This window comes from Centrocercus urophasianus, unplaced genomic scaffold, assembly GCF_019232065.1.
Source record: "Centrocercus urophasianus isolate 14NV4802_14NV808 unplaced genomic scaffold, USGS_Curo_1.0 seq_20, whole genome shotgun sequence".
NCBI lineage: Eukaryota > Metazoa > Chordata > Aves > Galliformes > Phasianidae > Centrocercus > Centrocercus urophasianus.
This window is the reverse complement of record NW_024884756.1, coordinates 7642783-7661812: the sequence shown is the minus strand read 5'-3', so window position 1 is coordinate 7661812 and position 19030 is coordinate 7642783. Positions and strand designations below refer to the sequence as shown.

General features: G+C 40.2%; 1 protein-coding gene across 8 annotated transcripts in view; it reads right to left on the bottom strand.

The window, feature by feature from the left end:
- Positions 1-2984: 2984 nt before the first annotated feature.
- MYO1B (myosin IB) overlaps positions 2985-19030 on the bottom strand; it is an 85180-nt gene continuing 69134 nt past the window's right edge. For 6 of the 8 annotated variants that reach the window (XM_042822401.1, XM_042822402.1, XM_042822400.1 and 3 more), the window contains 8 exons: positions 17001-17087; positions 14263-14337; positions 13719-13853; positions 12753-12859; positions 9781-9913; positions 8226-8378; positions 7194-7321; positions 2985-3750 (listed from right to left, as the gene is read on the bottom strand). In XM_042822401.1, coding sequence (XP_042678335.1) covers positions 3627-3750; positions 7194-7321; positions 8226-8378; positions 9781-9913; positions 12753-12859; positions 13719-13853; positions 14263-14337; positions 17001-17087 — 942 coding nt within the window. In that variant the 3' untranslated portion in view covers positions 2985-3626. The remainder of the gene's footprint in view (positions 3751-7193; positions 7322-8225; positions 8379-9780; positions 9914-12752; positions 12860-13718; positions 13854-14262; positions 14338-17000; positions 17088-19030) is intronic. The other 2 variants (XM_042822398.1, XM_042822399.1) reach the window with 1 other exon arrangement.

Genomic DNA, 19030 nt, shown 5'->3' with positions numbered 1-19030 from the left:
GTGCTTTTCTAACAGAAAGAGACAGAACAGGGAGAGAACGCACAGCAACAGAAGCTTTTCATGTTTCAGGCTTTGCTTTTGCTTTGTGTCAGAGTTTTGGGAAACACTGATGATACTGATAGAGCCAGCAAATCAGCTTGAAAGGGAACAAAGCACCTTTCATTAGAAACAGCTCTTGGTTAGAAGGGAAATAGAACATTTCCTATATATTCAGCTGAAACCAAGATGCCAGCATGCGGAGGCAGATAATGGAAGAAAATAACCCGAAGAAAGTAAATTGCTGCTTTACACTTCAGACATACACCTCTCTCCATTACCAAAGAACATCAAAGCGGGAAGGAAGGAGGACAGGAGGAAACGAGTCGGCTCACAATCAGATGTCAGTGTCTTAAAGGTTTAGGGTGAAGGACAGAGGGAAACTGTTTCTTAAAATCTTTTAGGACAGTTTCATCACTGATCATAACCAGAGGCAACCACGATGCTCCCACACTTTCCTAGCTCATTGTAAGTTGAAGTTTGCACACCCAGCTCACCCCTGTGCACAGGGGAGCAGGAGTGAAGCTGTGAAGCTGGTAAGCCAGTAAGGAAGATACAGATAGAGAGAAAGCATAGGTCTGGGAACTGCTTTTTTTTATTTGATTCTGGAAATTTTCAAGAAACCAAAAAACAAATCTCTTTTTTTTTTTAAGCATCCTTGCCCAGCTTTCAGGTGGCAAATGGAAATTTAGGAATAAAATGTTGGATGTGTAAGGTTAGCACCACAGGAGTAATTGTCTTTTCTTTACAGATCCGTTTGATAGGTGATAAAAGAATACACAGGAAAAGAAAGAAAAGCTGACCTTGCATTTTAATCTTCAACATCCTAGATACTGAAATCTGAACATCGAAATGCCACAGCTCAATTGGCATATCCAAATCGTTCAGCAACACTCAGTCTGTACAGTATGTGACATTTCGGTGGCAAATGGCAACTATCACTACATACAGCCTAATAGGCAGGGCCAAAATGGTAAAGCTCCAGGAAAAGAAATAAAACAACAAAAAACAAAGCAAGGACACTAGTCTGGCTATCACAACCTGCTGCACAGATTGGAGAAATAAAAGGGATTTGTGTGGGCCTGGCTGGGATGGGGTTCATTTCATGGGTCAATTACCCTAATGCTACCCTGCAATAGCCTCATTTCATGAGATAAACATCCAAGTGTATCTAATCTAAACTCTCTCACTTCCTACCTGCAAACTACAGGAGCACATAAGGCTTTGACCGATTGTTTTCCTCTATTTGTATTCATTTTAAAAGTCATGGTTCTTACTGGAAGGTGTTAAAAGTTCTTCAAAACAGTTCTACAAGCCCTCAGTCCTTACCAGGCAGGAATCTTAACACAGGATTTAGGAGATTTAAATCTTGCAGTTACGTGCAGTCTTCTTAAGGCTTAAGTGGAATAATTACTTTGAGGTATCCTCATTTTGCATTACAACTTGATGATAAGACTTCCCTTCTAAGTAATTATAAAACATCTGAAATGCTTCAAATTTTAAGTGGCTGAGTCAAATCACCGAGTAAAATTTTTACAAAAGGGTTCAAATTTGGATCATAAAGAAGAAGTAGAGGTGGACCCCAACCCTGGAGATACTCAGGGTCAGGCTGGAGGGGCTCTGAGCACCTGATGGAGCTGCGGGTGTCCCTGTTATTGCAGGGCAGTTGGACCAGGTGACTTTTCAGAGTCCCTTCCAACCCAAACAATTCTGTCACTCTATGATTTTGTCATAGTTTGGGAAATGTGTCTGTTGATTACTCCCACCTTTCCACATCCTGTGTACAGATTTCTAACAGCAACACTAAGTAACCAGCTAAAACAATTGCTTTGTATTGACATTACAGCAAACTCATCTACTTTAATCCCAAAGAGAGATGCAATACAACCCAGAACAACCTTATTTTTGTTTTGTTTCAGACTGATGAGGAAGCCAACATTAATACCAGAGTATCAGCTGCTGCACACGGTTTGAACACGGAGCGCCAACAGCAACAGAGGAGCCTTCACAGCCAGTAGCGCTACGCAACGTCACCACCAGGAGAGTAACGAGACGCTGAACTTTTCTTTTTCTTTCCTTTATTTATGCTTGGACTTCCAGCACTGCACATCAGGGACCCAGGGTCTTCATCTGTCCTATTTCAGACTGCAAAAATACAATGGTTTCTCCGCTGTCCTCACATCAACAAAGCAAACAGTCACATTCAACAAGCCCTTCACGTGAGTAGTTGCTTCTATCTTAAAAACACAGCTCCTCTTAAGGATTTCAGCTAACGCTTCTGGCTTATAAAGATTAAGTGCAATTAGTTACACTGAAAGTTTATAACGTAGCTCTTGGATTGTATTTCTGTGCACACATTTACATCAGGCACACAAGTTATATAAAATAGCTTGGAGTACAAAAATACGGCTACAACATAGGAATACCAAACAGCACAGAATTAAAACAGTTTTATTACTGTAATACCAATTTATATACAGACCCTCAGATTCAGGAACTTGTAATTTTAAGTATTCTTCCCAAACTGTAGTGTACACTCTAAAAAACTGCAAATTAACAACACAACTCTACACTTTAACCCCTACAACTGTCTATGCAGGCTGCACCAACCCTCTCTTGCACACAAAAATGTATTATAAATAATTTTTCACAAAATGTCGTGTGTGTTTTATTGCACATCGTACATGCCAATATCTAAAGGAAAGGCCCAAAGCCTTCGCTTGGTACCAAGCAGTTTAAATACCTAGCAGTACTGTGTCATGAATACTATGGCATTTTTCAGGCTCTAATCTTAACTGATCACTTAAAGAAAAAAGCAGAACAGAAAATGTTTCAAACCACGTGTTTGTGTGAGTGAAACAGGCCTCTTCATTTTTATTCTTCTTTTTGCTGTATAAAGGCATTACAAATATCTGACCTAATTAAAAATCCTGTTTGAAAATTTCTGCTTTTTTTTTTTTTTTTTTGTCTTTTGCTTTTTACTAAAAAATTATGCACGTAGCTGCTTGGGTAATGACACGTTCCTTTTGTTTTGCAGAATTAGGTGTTCCCATGCTGTACATACTGAAGGATTGAGCTACATAGGTGCTAGTGTTAGCTACAAGGGTCGGTGCCTGGTCTCAGCTCCCCCCATCTCTCCAGTGGTGGTGGCAGAGGAGGAGCCCATCAGAACACCACAGTGGGTTGGTATAAAGAAACTGGGCACAAGTTGCCACCAAGCCTCAAGGTCATGTATGGCTTTTGTTATGTGGATCTCTAGACTAAGAAATATGAGTAATTCATCATTAATATGTGGGTTTACAGTATGCTGCATTAAAATATGGCCACTAAACAAAGAGAATGATTCAGGTATGACAGGTAACTTGCCAGCTGGTAAAAATGCCCCACTGGGTAAAGATCTGCATGTTGAGGGTTAAAACTATGGCATGACGGATAAGATTAAAAAGTCAACTGATCCAATGTTTTGCCAAGGGCTTCTAAAGCTATTAGCCATCAACAGCTCCAGAAAGGGATAAAACCAGCAAAACCAAACGACTAAAATTGCACTATTACAAAGAAACAAGTCCATGGAAGGGAGTCACCAGCCGCAGTTAGGGGACAGCCACTTCAAGAAGCCGATTGTTTTTTCGTTTGCAAGTTGGGACGTTGCCATTTTTCTGGCTGCCTTGTATGAACTTCACACACACTTTGTCTTGTCTGAACTGGACCAAAAACCTAGGAGAGGGAATAAAACGCATGTTAGTGAAAGGTGGAAGGAATACACAGGAAGTCTTTTTGAAGGCCTTTCTTCTATTCACTGCTCTAACTACAAAAAGACACCAGAGAAGAGAAGGCTTCTGGAGAAGAGAAGGCTGTGAGAAGACCTCATTGCAGCCTTCCAGTATTTAAAAGGGAATTACAAAAAGGAAGGGAATCAACTTTTTACTCAGGTAGACAGTGACAGGACAAGAGGGAATGGCTTTCAGCTCCAGGAGGGAAGGTTTAGACTGGATGTCAGGGGGAAGTTCTTTATAGAGAGGGTGGTGAGGTGCTGGATCAGGCTGCCCAGAGAGGCTGCGGATGTTCCATCCCTGAAGGTATTCAAGGCCAGGTTGAACGGGACCCCAGGCGGCCTCTTCTGGTACCACACATGGAGCTTGGTGGCCCTGACTGTGGCAGTGGGTTGGACCTCGATGATCCTTGAGGCTCCTTCCAGCCCAAGCCATTCTGTGATTCTATGACACTGGATATTGCATCCTTGGGAATTTGTACTAAGCGAGGCAATATAATTAGAACAAATATAATTGGAAGATAGCATATTAAAAACTACACACATTAAAAAATATAATTAGAAGAAAGCATAATTAACAGTATTTTACCATTTTTGGTCCGTTATTTATACCCCATGTTCAATTATCTACAATATGCCAGTGACTTAGGCACCTTTGAAAACTAGATAATGCAGCCCTGTAATCAAAGGAAAAAATTCAAACTGGGGGTTTTGGGTTTGTTTGATAAAGCAATACATACAAAACCTGAAAGCAACAAATAGGGATATAATTTCTTGTTACTTTCTTACCATACAATAAGGAAATTAAATCATAGCTACACATTCTTACATTCTTTGTACAAAAAATAAACAGTTCTCCCACTTAGAAGTGGATAAACTGAGTATCTATATGTATATAGATATATCTGTATATCTATAAACTGCAGTAAGTTCCAGACATCTGTTAATTCCCTCAAAGACCAACATCCCTGTGACTGAGAAGCTCAGCAGAGCACAGCAGAAGCCACATCCCACGAGGAGATGGCTTCGTTCACACAAAAAGCCACAAACACTCAGCTGAGGATGACTGCTTGAGCCGAGCAGCATTTCAAAAGCTCAGCAGAAACTGAGGTGAATGCTGAATCCTTAACCCAGCGTCTCTGAATATCTCAATAAACAGGGAAAACGCTGTTAAATCTGTTTTATAGCTGAGACTCCCAGGCCCACAGAGTGCCTTCCTGCTGGCATGTCGGAAACGTGCTGCAAAACAAACCAGCATTTTAGCTGCCTTCTTCTTTCTTATAACTACTTAGCTCTCACAACCTCGGCAATTAGGAAAACTCATTTCCTCCTCAGCAATATCCTATAGCCCAGGGAAAGTTAATCTGGATTTGACACTTCTTGTTACATACTGGATGAGAAGTTTCAGTGCATTTGAAGAACTGCTTTAAAAAAAACCAACAAGCTCACCAACAGCCTCACACCTCTCACTGATCGGGAGAGCAAATTAAAAGCAATAAACAGGGCAGCGCTGCTTTCTGGCTCACATGCAGCAGTCACTGACCTAAGAAGTCCTCTGTAACAGCAGATTTTCCCTTTTTGCATCCTTAAAACGTCCTCCAGCAGAGGCCAAAAACTTCAAAGAATTTGTCCTCCATCCGGAAGCCACAAATCAAGCTGACAGCGTGGCCCAGGGGAGAAAGCGGCCGTGCCATGTTGCCCCACAGCCCTGCTTTCCTGCCCAACCCAGCAGGCTCCAAAATTAACTTGTTCAGCACTTCCTGCCATGCAGGCAGCCACAAAATGGGAGCTGGTTTCAGAGCCACCACCTCTTGTCATCAACAATGCATTTTCCTCTGACTATCATCAGTCTTCCAAGCCTTGCCAGCAAGTGTGCCGGTAGCGCTGGCAGGCAAAATGCATCTTCTGATACAGCTGGCTCTGCTCCTGAATCACTGCTCCAATAACATGTGTCAACACTGACTCAACACACTCCTGGATCAACAGCACTTTTGGTTTTATAAGCAAAAAGTTGTGCACAGTAGTCAAAGCGTGGCCTCTCCTTCTCCTCAATTCCTAGTTTGGCCTGTAACTAAACTCTGGCATACAACAAGAGTAACGCATTGAACAGTCATCTCTGTTGACAGCAATGAGAACAAACAAAACTGAAAACTATTTAGTCTGGATAAAATCAAGAGCAATACACGCTTGAATGGTTTTAGTCTCCAAAGCAAGTAACCAAACCACATCCCAAAATACAAGACTTCCAGAAAGCAAACTGGTCTCCTAATCCTGGCTGGAAGGCCAGACTAGAGCACTGCACACTTAGATTTAACTCCAGTTTATTCCTTTATAGCAATCACTGAACTAGTAACTGAGCAGGGACAGTCACAACTCTTGTAGAGGCTAAAAAATCACTCACTTCAGCAAAAATGAGATAAATCACATCTGGCAGCAGAACACTGGAAAAGGGCAGATGTCATTTTCAAGGAAACAGCGAAATCAGTCTTTATATAAACCCTCAAAGCTGATCAGATACAAATTGTTATCACCGCCTGAGCTCTAGAATGCTATCAGTGCTGTACAATAGATAAAAAATTACATTTTCACCTGCAAAAAAAATTATTTTGCTAATGTTAAGGGTTTCCAAACGTTCTTCCTTATTAAAAATGAATAAATCCACTAAATCAACACCACTGAAATCAGGAGGTGCTTCACACAACAGACTATATGCAGAACAACGGTGGGTAAGTGATGGACTCCCATGGAACAGAATTCATGAGTCCACACGAAAGCAATATCTTTAGTCCATGATTATAAACACTGCAAATTCACATCTCACTTCAGGTCAAAATACGAAACTGAATCAAATAAATTCTAATTTGAGATACAATCTATTCATAAAACAGAAAAAGAAAAAAAAAATCTACCAAGAAACAAAATGAAACAACTAAGCAAAAAAAAAAAAAAGCCCTCTAACAACCACCACACCAAAAGGCCAACAACTGATGACCGAAACTCCATATGAAGGAATTTTTGTTGTTTTCACAGGAACCTGGCACACGATGTCCATTCTAATTAATTGATAAACATCTCATAGGAGTATGTGAAGCTCTCATTTCACACATGAAAGAGTCTCCTGAAATGCAGCATCTCTTCATTGTCTCTCAAGCAGCATTTCTGCTTCACAGCTCTACTTGAAACTATGTTACGGACATTTTTGCTATTGACTTTTGAGGAAATAGGAACCATAAGGAATATTAGGGATGAGAATCTATTGAAAATTGGATCCTTGTATATACGCCCTCGGTAGAGAGAAAAATAGTAACTGCGAAGCAGTGTTCTGTTTCTCTAACACTAGATACTTCTTAGCACACTGCAATGAAAGAAATGCAAACAAGAAACATACTCATCAGAAATCTCAATGTTGAGCTTCTGCTTGGTTTGGCTGAGAGTAGTGCGGTAAAGTTTAGTGGCCATTTCAATAAGGTGATCGCTGCTGAGCAGGAAATCCCCTTTGCTAGCTGCTCCTGAGCCCTGGAACACAAAGAAAAGTGGTTAGGATGACCAAACTCTGAAGTGTGCATTAAATGCCAACAAAGCAGGATGCTTTACAATGAGTCCTCCCACTGCAGTCATATAAGTCTTGTAAATTAAATAGAGATGCTGTGCAGTGCTGAGGCTCAAAATACAATTCAGTCTCAAATAAACAGTAAATTTGTTGATAATAATAAAAACTCCTCCTCAGCCTAAAGGAAAGTCACCATCCCTTGTCCAACAACACTGTATTGTTTCTGTCTCCCTCTTCTGGCCATGCCACTGCAAGATCACATTTCTTTTCCAGGAAGGAACAAGAACCAATTAATGCCACAGCATTTGGAAGAAGGTGGTCAGTATGAAAAGACACTATATATAGCATTCCTCAAACCCATTTAAGCCAGAAGACAAGTGCTAGCTTAATGATTTTAGCAGAGCAGTACTGACAGCGCTGAGAAGTAAATATAGCACTGAAGTAAGTTCTTTGGAACTGAGTAACCAAGTGAGCTGTGCCATAATGTGAGTTTCTTGGAATCACAAAAAGAAGAGAGAAACATTCTGCTGGTGTGTCAGGAAGAACTATACAAGCAGCTAAAAAGGAAAACACTGTCACTAGGTATTAAGCAGCAGATCAAAGGCTCATTATACTAACGGAAAATGTTAATCCAAAAGAGGCTACAGTGAAAAACGTTCACAATTAAATTATCATTCAGGATGTAACTGTTCCTGTTTGAAACCAGGAGTTTTAAATCAACATTTTTGCAGATGGGGCAAAGTGAAAAAATAGCAGTCTCAACCTTCAGGCTAATCCATTTGACCAGATGCCACAAGACAACCAGTAAGCCATTTTTATATTGCTACGCATCAAACAAGCATATCACTACATGACAAAGTCACAACCAACCTCCTTGAGGTGCACTGCAAAGAAGCCATCATTTTGGGAACTCATGGACACTTTGGTAACATCTCCCAGTGGAACCTCCGACTTGATATTTCCTGACTTTTGATCCGCAAGGAGAACGTTGTTTTTGGTTAACAAGAAAATCCTGGATGTAGCCTGTGAAAATACAAAATCGCACACCACTGTCTACACAAAACGGGAATTTAGGCTTTACTGAGCACCCACTTAGACTACAAATCATTCATGGAGTTGAGAAGTTTGGCCCATTTAAGTAAACACCAACATTTGTTGTTCAGCAAAAACTGCAGATGAGTTAAAATTAGGTCAAATTTATTTGTGTGTCTAATTACAGATAGAGCAGCTTAGCTCATTTTGGCACGTATGCTTAGATATAAACAGTTTCTTTAATTACCAGCTTACAGTTATAAAAACCAGGAAATAAAGTCCAGAACCACAAATCAGAATAACCTCATTTCTCATGCAGAGAGCCATGTAAGAAAATCCTTAAAAATACAACAGATACAAAAATGTATGTTTTAAGAATGTATTTAAAATCAAAGCTTCAAATAGGACAGCTTATGTTTGGTGTAAACCTGTTGTAAAATATCACGATGATTCAATTACGTAGTTTCTTCTCCTGGAAAACTTCAAAGAAAAAAATCTTAGCCATTAAGACATCTCTGTCTAAAGCACATAGACCCATAGCTCATTATTATTATTAAATGTGAGCGCTGTCTCCCGTGCCAATTCAGGAAAGATACTGTCTTCATTTAATTACTCCCTTCCACACTGAAAAATTGATATGGCATCAACAACAGTCAACCTAATTTCTCTCCTACAAATACATAAATGACACATCTTAGAAGCTGAGATCTACTAGTTGGAATATTTAGACAGATACAGTGACAACAATTATATCTACTACAGGAGAACAGTGCTTCCTGTTTCAGTTACTATAATTTAAATGCAAAATAAGTTCTGTCTTGCCAGAAAAAAAGTACGCTGCATATTTAACAGCTTTATTTAAATGATATTATCAACTTGCCTCTTAATTCCAAAAAAAGGCTTTTGATATCAATCAGAAGGTGGGCACATTTAGCAACGTCTGCCGCTCATGGTTTTAAAACATATTAGAACGTGATTATCATGAATTTGAAAGCTGTAAGTTTTTCAAATATTTCAACACAAACAATATTTTCTAAATATTTATTTCATTCAACTGGCCAACTGAAAAGATTATCACAAAGGCTGCATTTAGTTGTGAATCAATACAGCCTGTTGCCAGTTGATGAGATGCCATTTTTGCTTGGAAAAGCCACTGAAAACCGTATGCCCAAGCAAGCTTTTAGCATCCATGAGGTAAATTTACAGTGGGTGTTTAGAATAAAAAATTTACATAAATCCAACACTTCAGGTGTTGCCCTTAAAAAAGTTGCGGTGTTTTTTTGTTTGTTTGTTTGTTTTCCCACCTTGGTACTATTACATGACAGAAATTAAATCTTCCTAAAAACAACAAAATCAATCTACCCTTCTGGATAAAGCAACATCATTTTATTACCTTGCCATTAGCTCTATTGATCTTATTCACAACTTCGGCAATAATGATCTTCTCATCCACAGCATCCTTCAGTTTTTTGTACTTGGGGTTCTTGCTGATCTCCAGGTAAGCCCCTTGGAATGGCTGCCCAACGCTGCAAAACAAAGAGAATCAGAGTTGAATACGAATCTAATACAAAACAGGTATTGCTCCAGGCTCTATGGAGTCAGGATTTGCTCCAAATGGAAGCTTCCCTAATCCTGGATACATCATCTTCCAGAGAAAGTCATCTTCCACCTCGTCATTAGCAAAAGACCCAGATCCAGAGCCAAGCGACCCAGAAACCTTTGCTTTCAATTTCTCCCTCTTTGAAACAACAGCAAGGCAGACTGCTACATTACTGTGTAACAGAATAATTACAGCAACACATTGACGAATGCAAACATGTCAATATCTCAGTGTTTATTATGCAACATAATTTCTCCTCACTGCTGCTGAGGAGATGGGAGCTGCTTCCCCAAGACAACATGAGTGGCACCAGCATTAATGCAGTGCAGAGGTGTTAGCACTGAATCTATGCCATGAAGGCACACCACATCCATTAGAAAAATTTGGGAAGTGTGGCTATATCCCACAACACACTATCCCCAGAAAAAGAGAGAGGGGTGCTAAATGGTAAGCATTTTAGTCATGCTCTCTTGCATATATTAACAGCAAAGCATCAATGGAGAACGAGAAATTCATCTTTCAAGACAGTAATAGGATATTTATTTTCCTGCTCTGGAAGCAATTCCAAATAAACGGGCCAAACGGTTACCAATACCAGGCACATGCATTTCTTTGTATATGCAATCAGTTTTGATGTAAAATCTCCCAGTAACGGCCTGTTTGTGAAAACAGAAGAAATCCAACTTCCAAAAGAACAGCAGCTCTGTCTCTTTGCAGCATTTCAGGGAGACAGTAATTCCCCTTGAGGATTCACTCGTTAGATGTGTAGCAGCCCTTCACCACCACTTGCTGTCCTTGCAGCTCACCCCATCGTTACCTTAGGGTCGTGTAACGACAGCTCCCCTATCAGTCGCTGCTTGTTTTGTTTGGAAGTCACTTTAACTAATCACTTTGATTAAATTACAGTCTAAGTAGTAAATGCAAAGCTTTGCCAAGGCAGAGCCCAAAAGGAACCGCTACATTATCTGGAAAAGCACTGCCTTTTCTAATCACCAGCACACAGGGACAGAAAAGGAAGGGCACTGGATTTTTAGTAATCACCAGAAGTTCCTCTCTGCTCTTCAATAATTACACTGCACGCAGAAAATTAGCCATGTCCTTCAAATCACTATCATTCCAACTAATCAGAAACTTTATACAATATTTCCTCCACCCTTAGGCCAATAAAAAATTCAACAGGAGTTAATCAGCTCTGAATACAGTTCACAAGGGAAAAGGAGATGGAAATGTTTCTAAATCAGAGAGGGGTGAGGAGTGGGGAACGCATTCTAACTTTCCACTGAGTTGATGCTTTCTGTTTTGGTTTTTATTAATTAACAGTATGAAACCATAGTCACCAAAACCATAGGTTCCCTGTAGATTTTGTCCCTGATCAAGTGACAAATCAACAGTTACTTTCTATCACATTTACCACTTGGATAGAGATCACTCTGCTACATGTTGCAGCAAAATACTGCATTGTTCAGCCTTGGACTTTTCTGTGTGTAAGTACCAAAGAGGGATGCAAAATTCCTTCCTTCCCACACTGATCAGACAAGAAGTCCAGGGGCAGCATCTTTCTCTTTTCCCAACAGCATAAAAAGGGATCACAAAGCAAATAAATGAGCAAACCACAAGCTGACATACACAGCCTTTAAATAAGTAATCTGCTGAAGGCAAGAAACCGAGCCCATTACAGGAAATAAAGGAAATGCCTCAGTAAAAAATGAAGAAAACAAACCAATAAAATGCACAGACATTGAAGCAGAGCCTCTCCATGCATGGAATTGGCCCCATCAACTGTTGCAAGATCCTGGCCCTGCCTCATTTAACATTGCTTTGCTCCTCTCTCTTCAAACTGTGGCACACAATAGAAACCTCTGTCAAGATGAACGATGCCTTTGTTTTCAATGAAAACATTATTTCGCAGCTCATATTTTCTTAAAAAGTGCAATTCAACTTCTTTCAAAGACATCCAACCTCTATTCTGTCATTTTATTGCATGCACAAAACACGCATATTGCTTAAGTAAAATCAGATACTGCTGCACTTCCCTGGGCAATGTTAGCTGCAGGGAAAGGAAAGACTAAAAGTTAACAGATTTTAGGTGCTCAGCAACCTGAGAAATCAAAGAACCTTTCACATTCGTCAGTAGTTTCCAACAGAAAAAGTAAAAAATTCTAGAATTTAAATTAATGGTAGAGCACTTTTTAGAAAATTCTCCTTTCAGAAAAAAATACATACATGCCAATGCACGTAACTTAAAATCCCCAGCCTTCCAATCCAAACATTACTCTGATTGCACTAATTAGGAAGATAAGGCACGCCTCATTGGGAATGATGTGGTCACTTACAGCCCTTCAGTCGGCTTTGCACTTCTGGGCTGCAGGAACCAGCACAATGGAAACTAGGGGAAAGAATGAGTTCAACTTCTCCAAATTTTTACTGTGCAAGTCTGTCATGGGGGGTCAGAACAACAAAATGTCATGGTTTCGGAAAAGAAGTGCTCAGTATCACAGGATGAGCAGCTGCAACAGCAGGCAAGCTAACTTAGAGGCAAACTGAGGTCAGTGAAGTAAATGATGGTTGATTTGATGTTGATTTGATGGTTGATGATGAACGTGATCGTTCAGCAGCCCCTACAGTAAAACATTACAGTGAAACAAGGAAAAGCTCTTTCTTGCCTAAGATAAAAAGCAAAATCGTGCACAGCTTCCTAAACGTGCGGAAGGATAGTAAGGATATTGAATTTATTATACAGGAAAACCTGAGGAGTAGGTAATCACCTGGCTGGATATAAAGCCTTCTTGTCCTTGAAAAGTTCGCTTGCTTCCAGTTTTTCTTCATATATAAGCTTCTGCTGATCTGTGAACTGGTCTCTGTACTTTTTACACTGCAAAACACGATATGTCAAACAAACCAAAAATTATCCTTCCAATTCTGATCTGAAGCAGCAGCACCACAGACTAATGTTTGCTTATTGCTTGATTTGTACATTCTTTGTATGCTTTTGAGGTGACTCAGCTCCGTTCTACATGTCTCTAGCACAGTAACAAGCTGCAGAGGTGTTTTCCTCCTCACCCATTCCCCATTCTTCTCAATTACACCAAAAAGAATCTCTACAACATCTCATTTAAGCACAGCATGACTGGAATGCCAAGCTAAAAGGGTTCACAGAACATGCAGATGCACAATTGGGGATGCTTATGTAAGCACACAGAAAGAACAAAACACAGCTGAGAGGATGACTTTTGCAAGCACAAAAGTGAAAATGGTTCCTTGATAATGCACAGAAAACACAGCCCACGAGCTCAGTAAAATGTCTCATCAGCACTTACATTGATTCTCACCATTCTCTCCATTCAAAGATCCAAAATAAATTTCAGCTAACCTCAGCTCATAAGTAAAAAATTCCACCAAGTACTTCCAATGTTGGGCTGAGAGCTAGTCCCAGCCCTGGCCACAGACACGAGGACTATAAGGTACCAATTAACAGGGAACAGGCATGTGGCTTCAATATCTAGTTAAAAGCCAATAGCAGGAAGCGATCCTCTTTCCCTAGCCCCAGGAAGAAATAGGCAGGATAGTTATACCCCTTGAAGGCCAAAGACAATGATCTTCCAAAGAAAGAAAATCATCCTGGCTGGAATGGGAAGAAATGCTTCCTAAAAATAGGCTCTTCAGGAAGGAAACAAATCTGCTGACAGTCATACACTGAATTTCTGTACAGGCTGGACCAGAACGTGCCCTACCCTCCACAAATGGAAAATCCTCTTCAGTTCCTTGTGAGTTGAGTCCAAGAAAAGGTAAGGTCTCGCCGGCCAATTTTTATCTATTGGTGATAAAGAAGGCATCTTCTTCTTCATTTCCAAGAAGTATTTCTGCATCTGAGATAAAATTGAAGCAAGATGTTTTATTAATGTTCAAATACCAGACTTACTGAAATACATATGGCAAAGCAGATGCTGTGTGATTAAAAGCACCGTTACCAAACTGCAACTCTCAGCTTTAATAAACACCAGCACAGATTCTTAAAAAGCTGGCCATATTGGAAAAAGCAGATTTAGATGTCATGAGTATGACAAATGCATAGTTAGTGCCACTCCCACACCTTCAAAACACTATTACTGTTATTCTTTCTTTACAATGTCAGAAAATTTATTCATTTTCTGTTTGCTTAGCTTGGACACTTCCTTACAAAGACCACAAAGGTCACAAAACAACTGTTATTTTTACAAGAAAATATACAAAAACTAATATATAATGTACATATGCTTTGTACAGATATATACATACAAGTCTCTGAAGGGTAAATTCATAAATTTTTCTTCCAGCGTTGGCTCTGAAGAATTTCCTGTACTCTCTACGGACCTAAAAAGTTAAACAAACCCCCCAAAGTGAGCATGAAAATGAATGTGTTCTCACTGGTACTCTTATAAATCTTTATGGCAGAAAACAGTCAGAAAGCAGACAAACATGCAAAGTGTTCCCTGAAATGCAAACTCTAAGTGGATACACTTAAAACATATGAACCAGGCTACAGATTAAGAGGTCAGAAAGTTACCTCAGATGACCTCAGCACAGTCATCTGCAAGTGTGACAGAGAATTTTAACTATCTTCCTTTGAAAACACAACACTCAATACTGTTGGATTCAAAGAATTCTATCTTCCTGGGCTTTTTCATAAGGTGAAACTGAGGACATCCAATGTGAGAATGAACGGGAAGCCCATGTTCATGTCAGAGCTGAAGCACCCGCTGGCCTTCCTCCAAGTTTGGAGCAGCCGGGGACACACCTGGTAAGAGTTTGGAGCAAAAACCAGAGAAAACATCGTGGCTTTGCATAATTTACCCCAGAGCAAATCCAGCGGTTTCAGTGAACTTGCCATGTGCTGCTAAATTCACTGCAACCGAAAAATAAAGTGAGATCGAAAAGAAAAGGCTGTGGGGAGACCTCACTGCAGCCTTCCAATACTTAAAGGGAGTTCATAAACATGAGGGAAACCAACGTTTCACACAGGTAGACAGTGACAGGACAAGGGGCAATGACTTTAAACTAACGGATGGAAGATTTAGATCAGATATCAGGGGAAAGTTCTCTATTGAGAGAGTGGTGAGGTGCTGTAGATGAGCCTCTGTTAGGCTGCCCAGAGAGGCTGGGAGGCTCCCTTCATAAGAAAAATTACTAGAGTTATTCACTGATTTTCTGTGAAGTTTGGTGCTGTAAAACTAGTGTACTAATACTACTGTATTTTAATACTACTAATACTACTGTATTCAAGAAATGAGTACATGTGGTACTAAGGGACATAAGTTCAGTGGGGAAATATTGGTGGTAGGTGGATGGTTGGACTGGATGACCTTGGAGGTCCTTTCCAACCTTGGCGATTCTACAATTCTATTTATTACTCAGTGATGGAAACTCGAAACCACTGCAGCCACAATCACCCCAAATCTGGCTCTTCTCAGAGATTCTCTTTAATAATGGTGCTTTACATTCCCTTGCAAGGCGTGCACATTAATTTGGAACACGGGGTCTTGCTACACGTCCACAGAGTCTACTGGAACTGCGGGGAGGCTGCAAAGCAAGCACTGATCAATGCAAGCGTTCCAGAAAAGCCTATCTCCAGAAAGTTGGAAAGCACCACAGATGGTATTAAAATCTACTTATTACACAAGAACAAAAAAACTAAAACAAAAAAACCTCAAGAATTACTGGATTAATCTTGATCACTTGTATTAATTCTTCACTTATGTATATTTTGGGTGAAGCTTCTACAACATAAGACAGAAAAGAATTGCCTGTGGTAACAGTGGTGAAGTGGAATTACAGAGTGGGTTCTTGTTCAGAAAGCTCTGTGTGTTTCAGGTGAGGCAAACGTGCCACTTACACCATTTAAAAATTTGCTGGAAAACCACACGACAGGCAGAGAAACATTCTGGCTGCAATGTGCCTTAAAAGTTTTGGATTCATCAGTTTTCATTCAAATGCTGCTGTATGATATGCAACAGCCTCTGAGTTCTCATTTTAAAATGACAAAAACAGACCCACTTTGGCAGTAGCACTTAATGTGTGATTCTGATCTGTAGAATGACTTCTTACAATGGCTCCTCTGTATTTCTAGCTCTGCTTTCCATGTATATATTGTAACGTAATTTTTATATGCATAGTGTGCCCATATTATATGCGATTTTAAAAGTTTCCTAGGTATTTACACCCATTTCATCACTGTTAAAATAAATTTGAGAACATGGTAGCTGGACTCATCATTATCGGGTTGTGGTTGTTTCCTTTCAGCCTTCTGTAGCCCACAGTACCCCATTAGCTAAGGTGGCACCCAAGCCAAACAACAATTTAGATTTCTGCAGTTCCTCAGGACTGCATCTGTAAAAGTACGTTTGAAAATCTACAGTGAGTAGAACCATGTATATCATGTCATGTGTCATGCAAATCATTTGGGCGCAGACCTGAAATATCCCAAGTTGCCATTTTTATAGTCTATTTACAGAGCAGAACTACATTTTTCCAGATTACAAACGTGTTTTCTTTTGCCAACCAGTCCTTGAAAGCAAGGGACAGACAACGAAAGTCTATTGCACATCACAGCTCTGCTGGGAGGTCAATGATGCCACCAGCCATAGGTGACCGCATGCAATGCCGTGCCCTACACAAGCTCAGTGGTATCAGCCGTGGGCTCAGCATTGTGACGTGAGCAGCAGTGAGAGTCTGCAGTTCCTCTCCGCCTCCATTCAAACAAGCAGAGGTCACAAGAAGAAAATAAATGCTTGTAATCTGTCCAGACAGGACCTCTGCCAACACAGGTCATGTTTATGAGCCATACTAGAGTCCTTTTAAATTGAATGAGGCACATTCAGCTTACAAATTTTTCTGTCAATTCACTGAAAAAGTTAAGCAACATAATTTTGTGCAAGAACATTCTTAGTATCAATCCCCCACACCTGCTGATTTAAGCGTTAGTAAGGTGCCACGCTGTAATGAGTTCATGTAGGCAGAAGGGAGTGTTTAAGAAGTACCTTCAGTCCAAGCCAGTAAGCCCAAATGACTGCAACAGCATGCTTACGCCTAGCCTCCTCCTTCAAGCGTTTCAATTCCCTTCGAGCCTAAAAGGTTTAGATAGTGAACAAAAGAGACAGCCCGATGCAGACAGCACAATGACCAGGAAAGGCTTCTCCCAAACAGAACAGCCAACATACAATCAAGGTACAGAGAGATGGAAGAACAGTGTTTAACCTCCAAAACCCCTTTTGTGGTGTGAATTGGTGCTAAACCGCATACGAGGTCCAAAAAGCCTCAATTTCATCTTTTATTTTACAGATGAGAATTTTATCTGCCCTCTCATTTGCTGCCAACGTTTCCATCTCATCCTACGTGCACACCCTTGCCATCAACAGTCAGTACCGTGATCGGAATGACGTCTATGGAAACCAAGACCGAAACCTCACCATCTCAGCAGCTCTTCCACTGGCAAGTGCTGGATCATAACCCTGAAACTGTGTGTGATGACAATGACGGCACTGCACTAAGGGCTTTTATTCTGGAGGTGATTTTGATTTTTATGTACTTAAATAAAATTCTACAGCCTGGTAAATTATTCCTTTCTCTATGGAATGAAAAGGTAAGCCCCCCAACATTGTGCCTTCCTGCATGCAAAGAGATAGGCGCCCACCTACAATTCCTCAATAATTCCCATTTCAGGAAAGCAATTTGCAAAGCAAACGCATACATGGGCAATTTAACAGAATCGGGTACTTTAGAGGATATCCAAACCTCTGTTACTCAGTATGTGATTACAAAAATCAAACGGAACAGAGAGTTCCAGTGCTATAACATCAGAGAAGCACAGCAGCTCTGCCAATGTCATCAAGTTATACATTGTCAAACGGAACTGTGCAGCTGCAGGTCCAGCCTGTGCCTGTAATGGAGCTAGCATGGGATGCAGGCACTCACAAAAACGCTTCTACTCATCTGAATGGGACCAAAGCTTCAACCACACTGTACTGGAAAAGTAAGGATTATGCAAAGTCAGAAAGTTTCGTCTTGTGAAAAGGAAGGAAACCGAGCACTTGAGGTCTAAGCTTTTCTTTAAAAGCAAGTGATTTCTGAAGATAATATACTCTTCTTTTTGAAAACTTCTAAGCATTTAAATGATGAGCTCTAACACAATTAATACTATCACATCCATTTCTCATCTGGTCCTTTCTAACTCCGAAGAACATCTTAAACTCAAGAAAGTAAATATCACCTGTGCAGTACTGATCAATTTTTCAGGTGAAAGGAACTGTGGATAAAAAATAAACTACCCATGTGTTGCATTTAAGTAAACAAAGACGAAACTGTTAACTTCAGTAGCCACCTAAATGTCAGGTTAGATGCATAGTCTCTCTGCAGGGAGGGAAACTGCACGTTTGCTTTGACTTGCAGTGCTGCCATTCCATTGCAAATCTAACAGCTTCATATCAAAACAGGAATAGTCAAACTCTGCATTCTACTTCAGATGTGATGTGAGCACATTTCTACATCTCGTTGGCAAGATGATCAGACAGCACTTCCCACCTCATCCTAAATAATAACTGGGAGATGTTTTAAACAAAATGAATCAACAGAACATAATTTTCAAATAAGTTAAGATTTTACCAGTTGAAACCAATACAACTTTGACCTCCAGTGAAAAGCATTTCAAATGTTCACAAAACCCACAACTGCAGGCTGGGGATTAGCAAGAATCTTTCAGTGGGACTTTGCTTCTGAAAACAAACAGCTGATGCTGGAATTCCTGGGATTTTTCTAGGGCTGCAAGTTTAGAATTGCAAACTAGCACCATTTTCTGCTAAAAGATCTGGTCATGAAGCCGCGCTTTAATTGCAGCTACTAAAATTTTCTTACTGGTTCCAATCACAGCCAGAGAGTGAATTAAACCAATTAAAATGAATACTGAGTAAAATGAATAGCGTTGGTTTGAACTTGCAAATGAAGACTGCTCAGGGTGCAGAATACACAGCCTGATGAAAGTGTCAATTAGATCTCTAGGACAGTGTCACTGAAA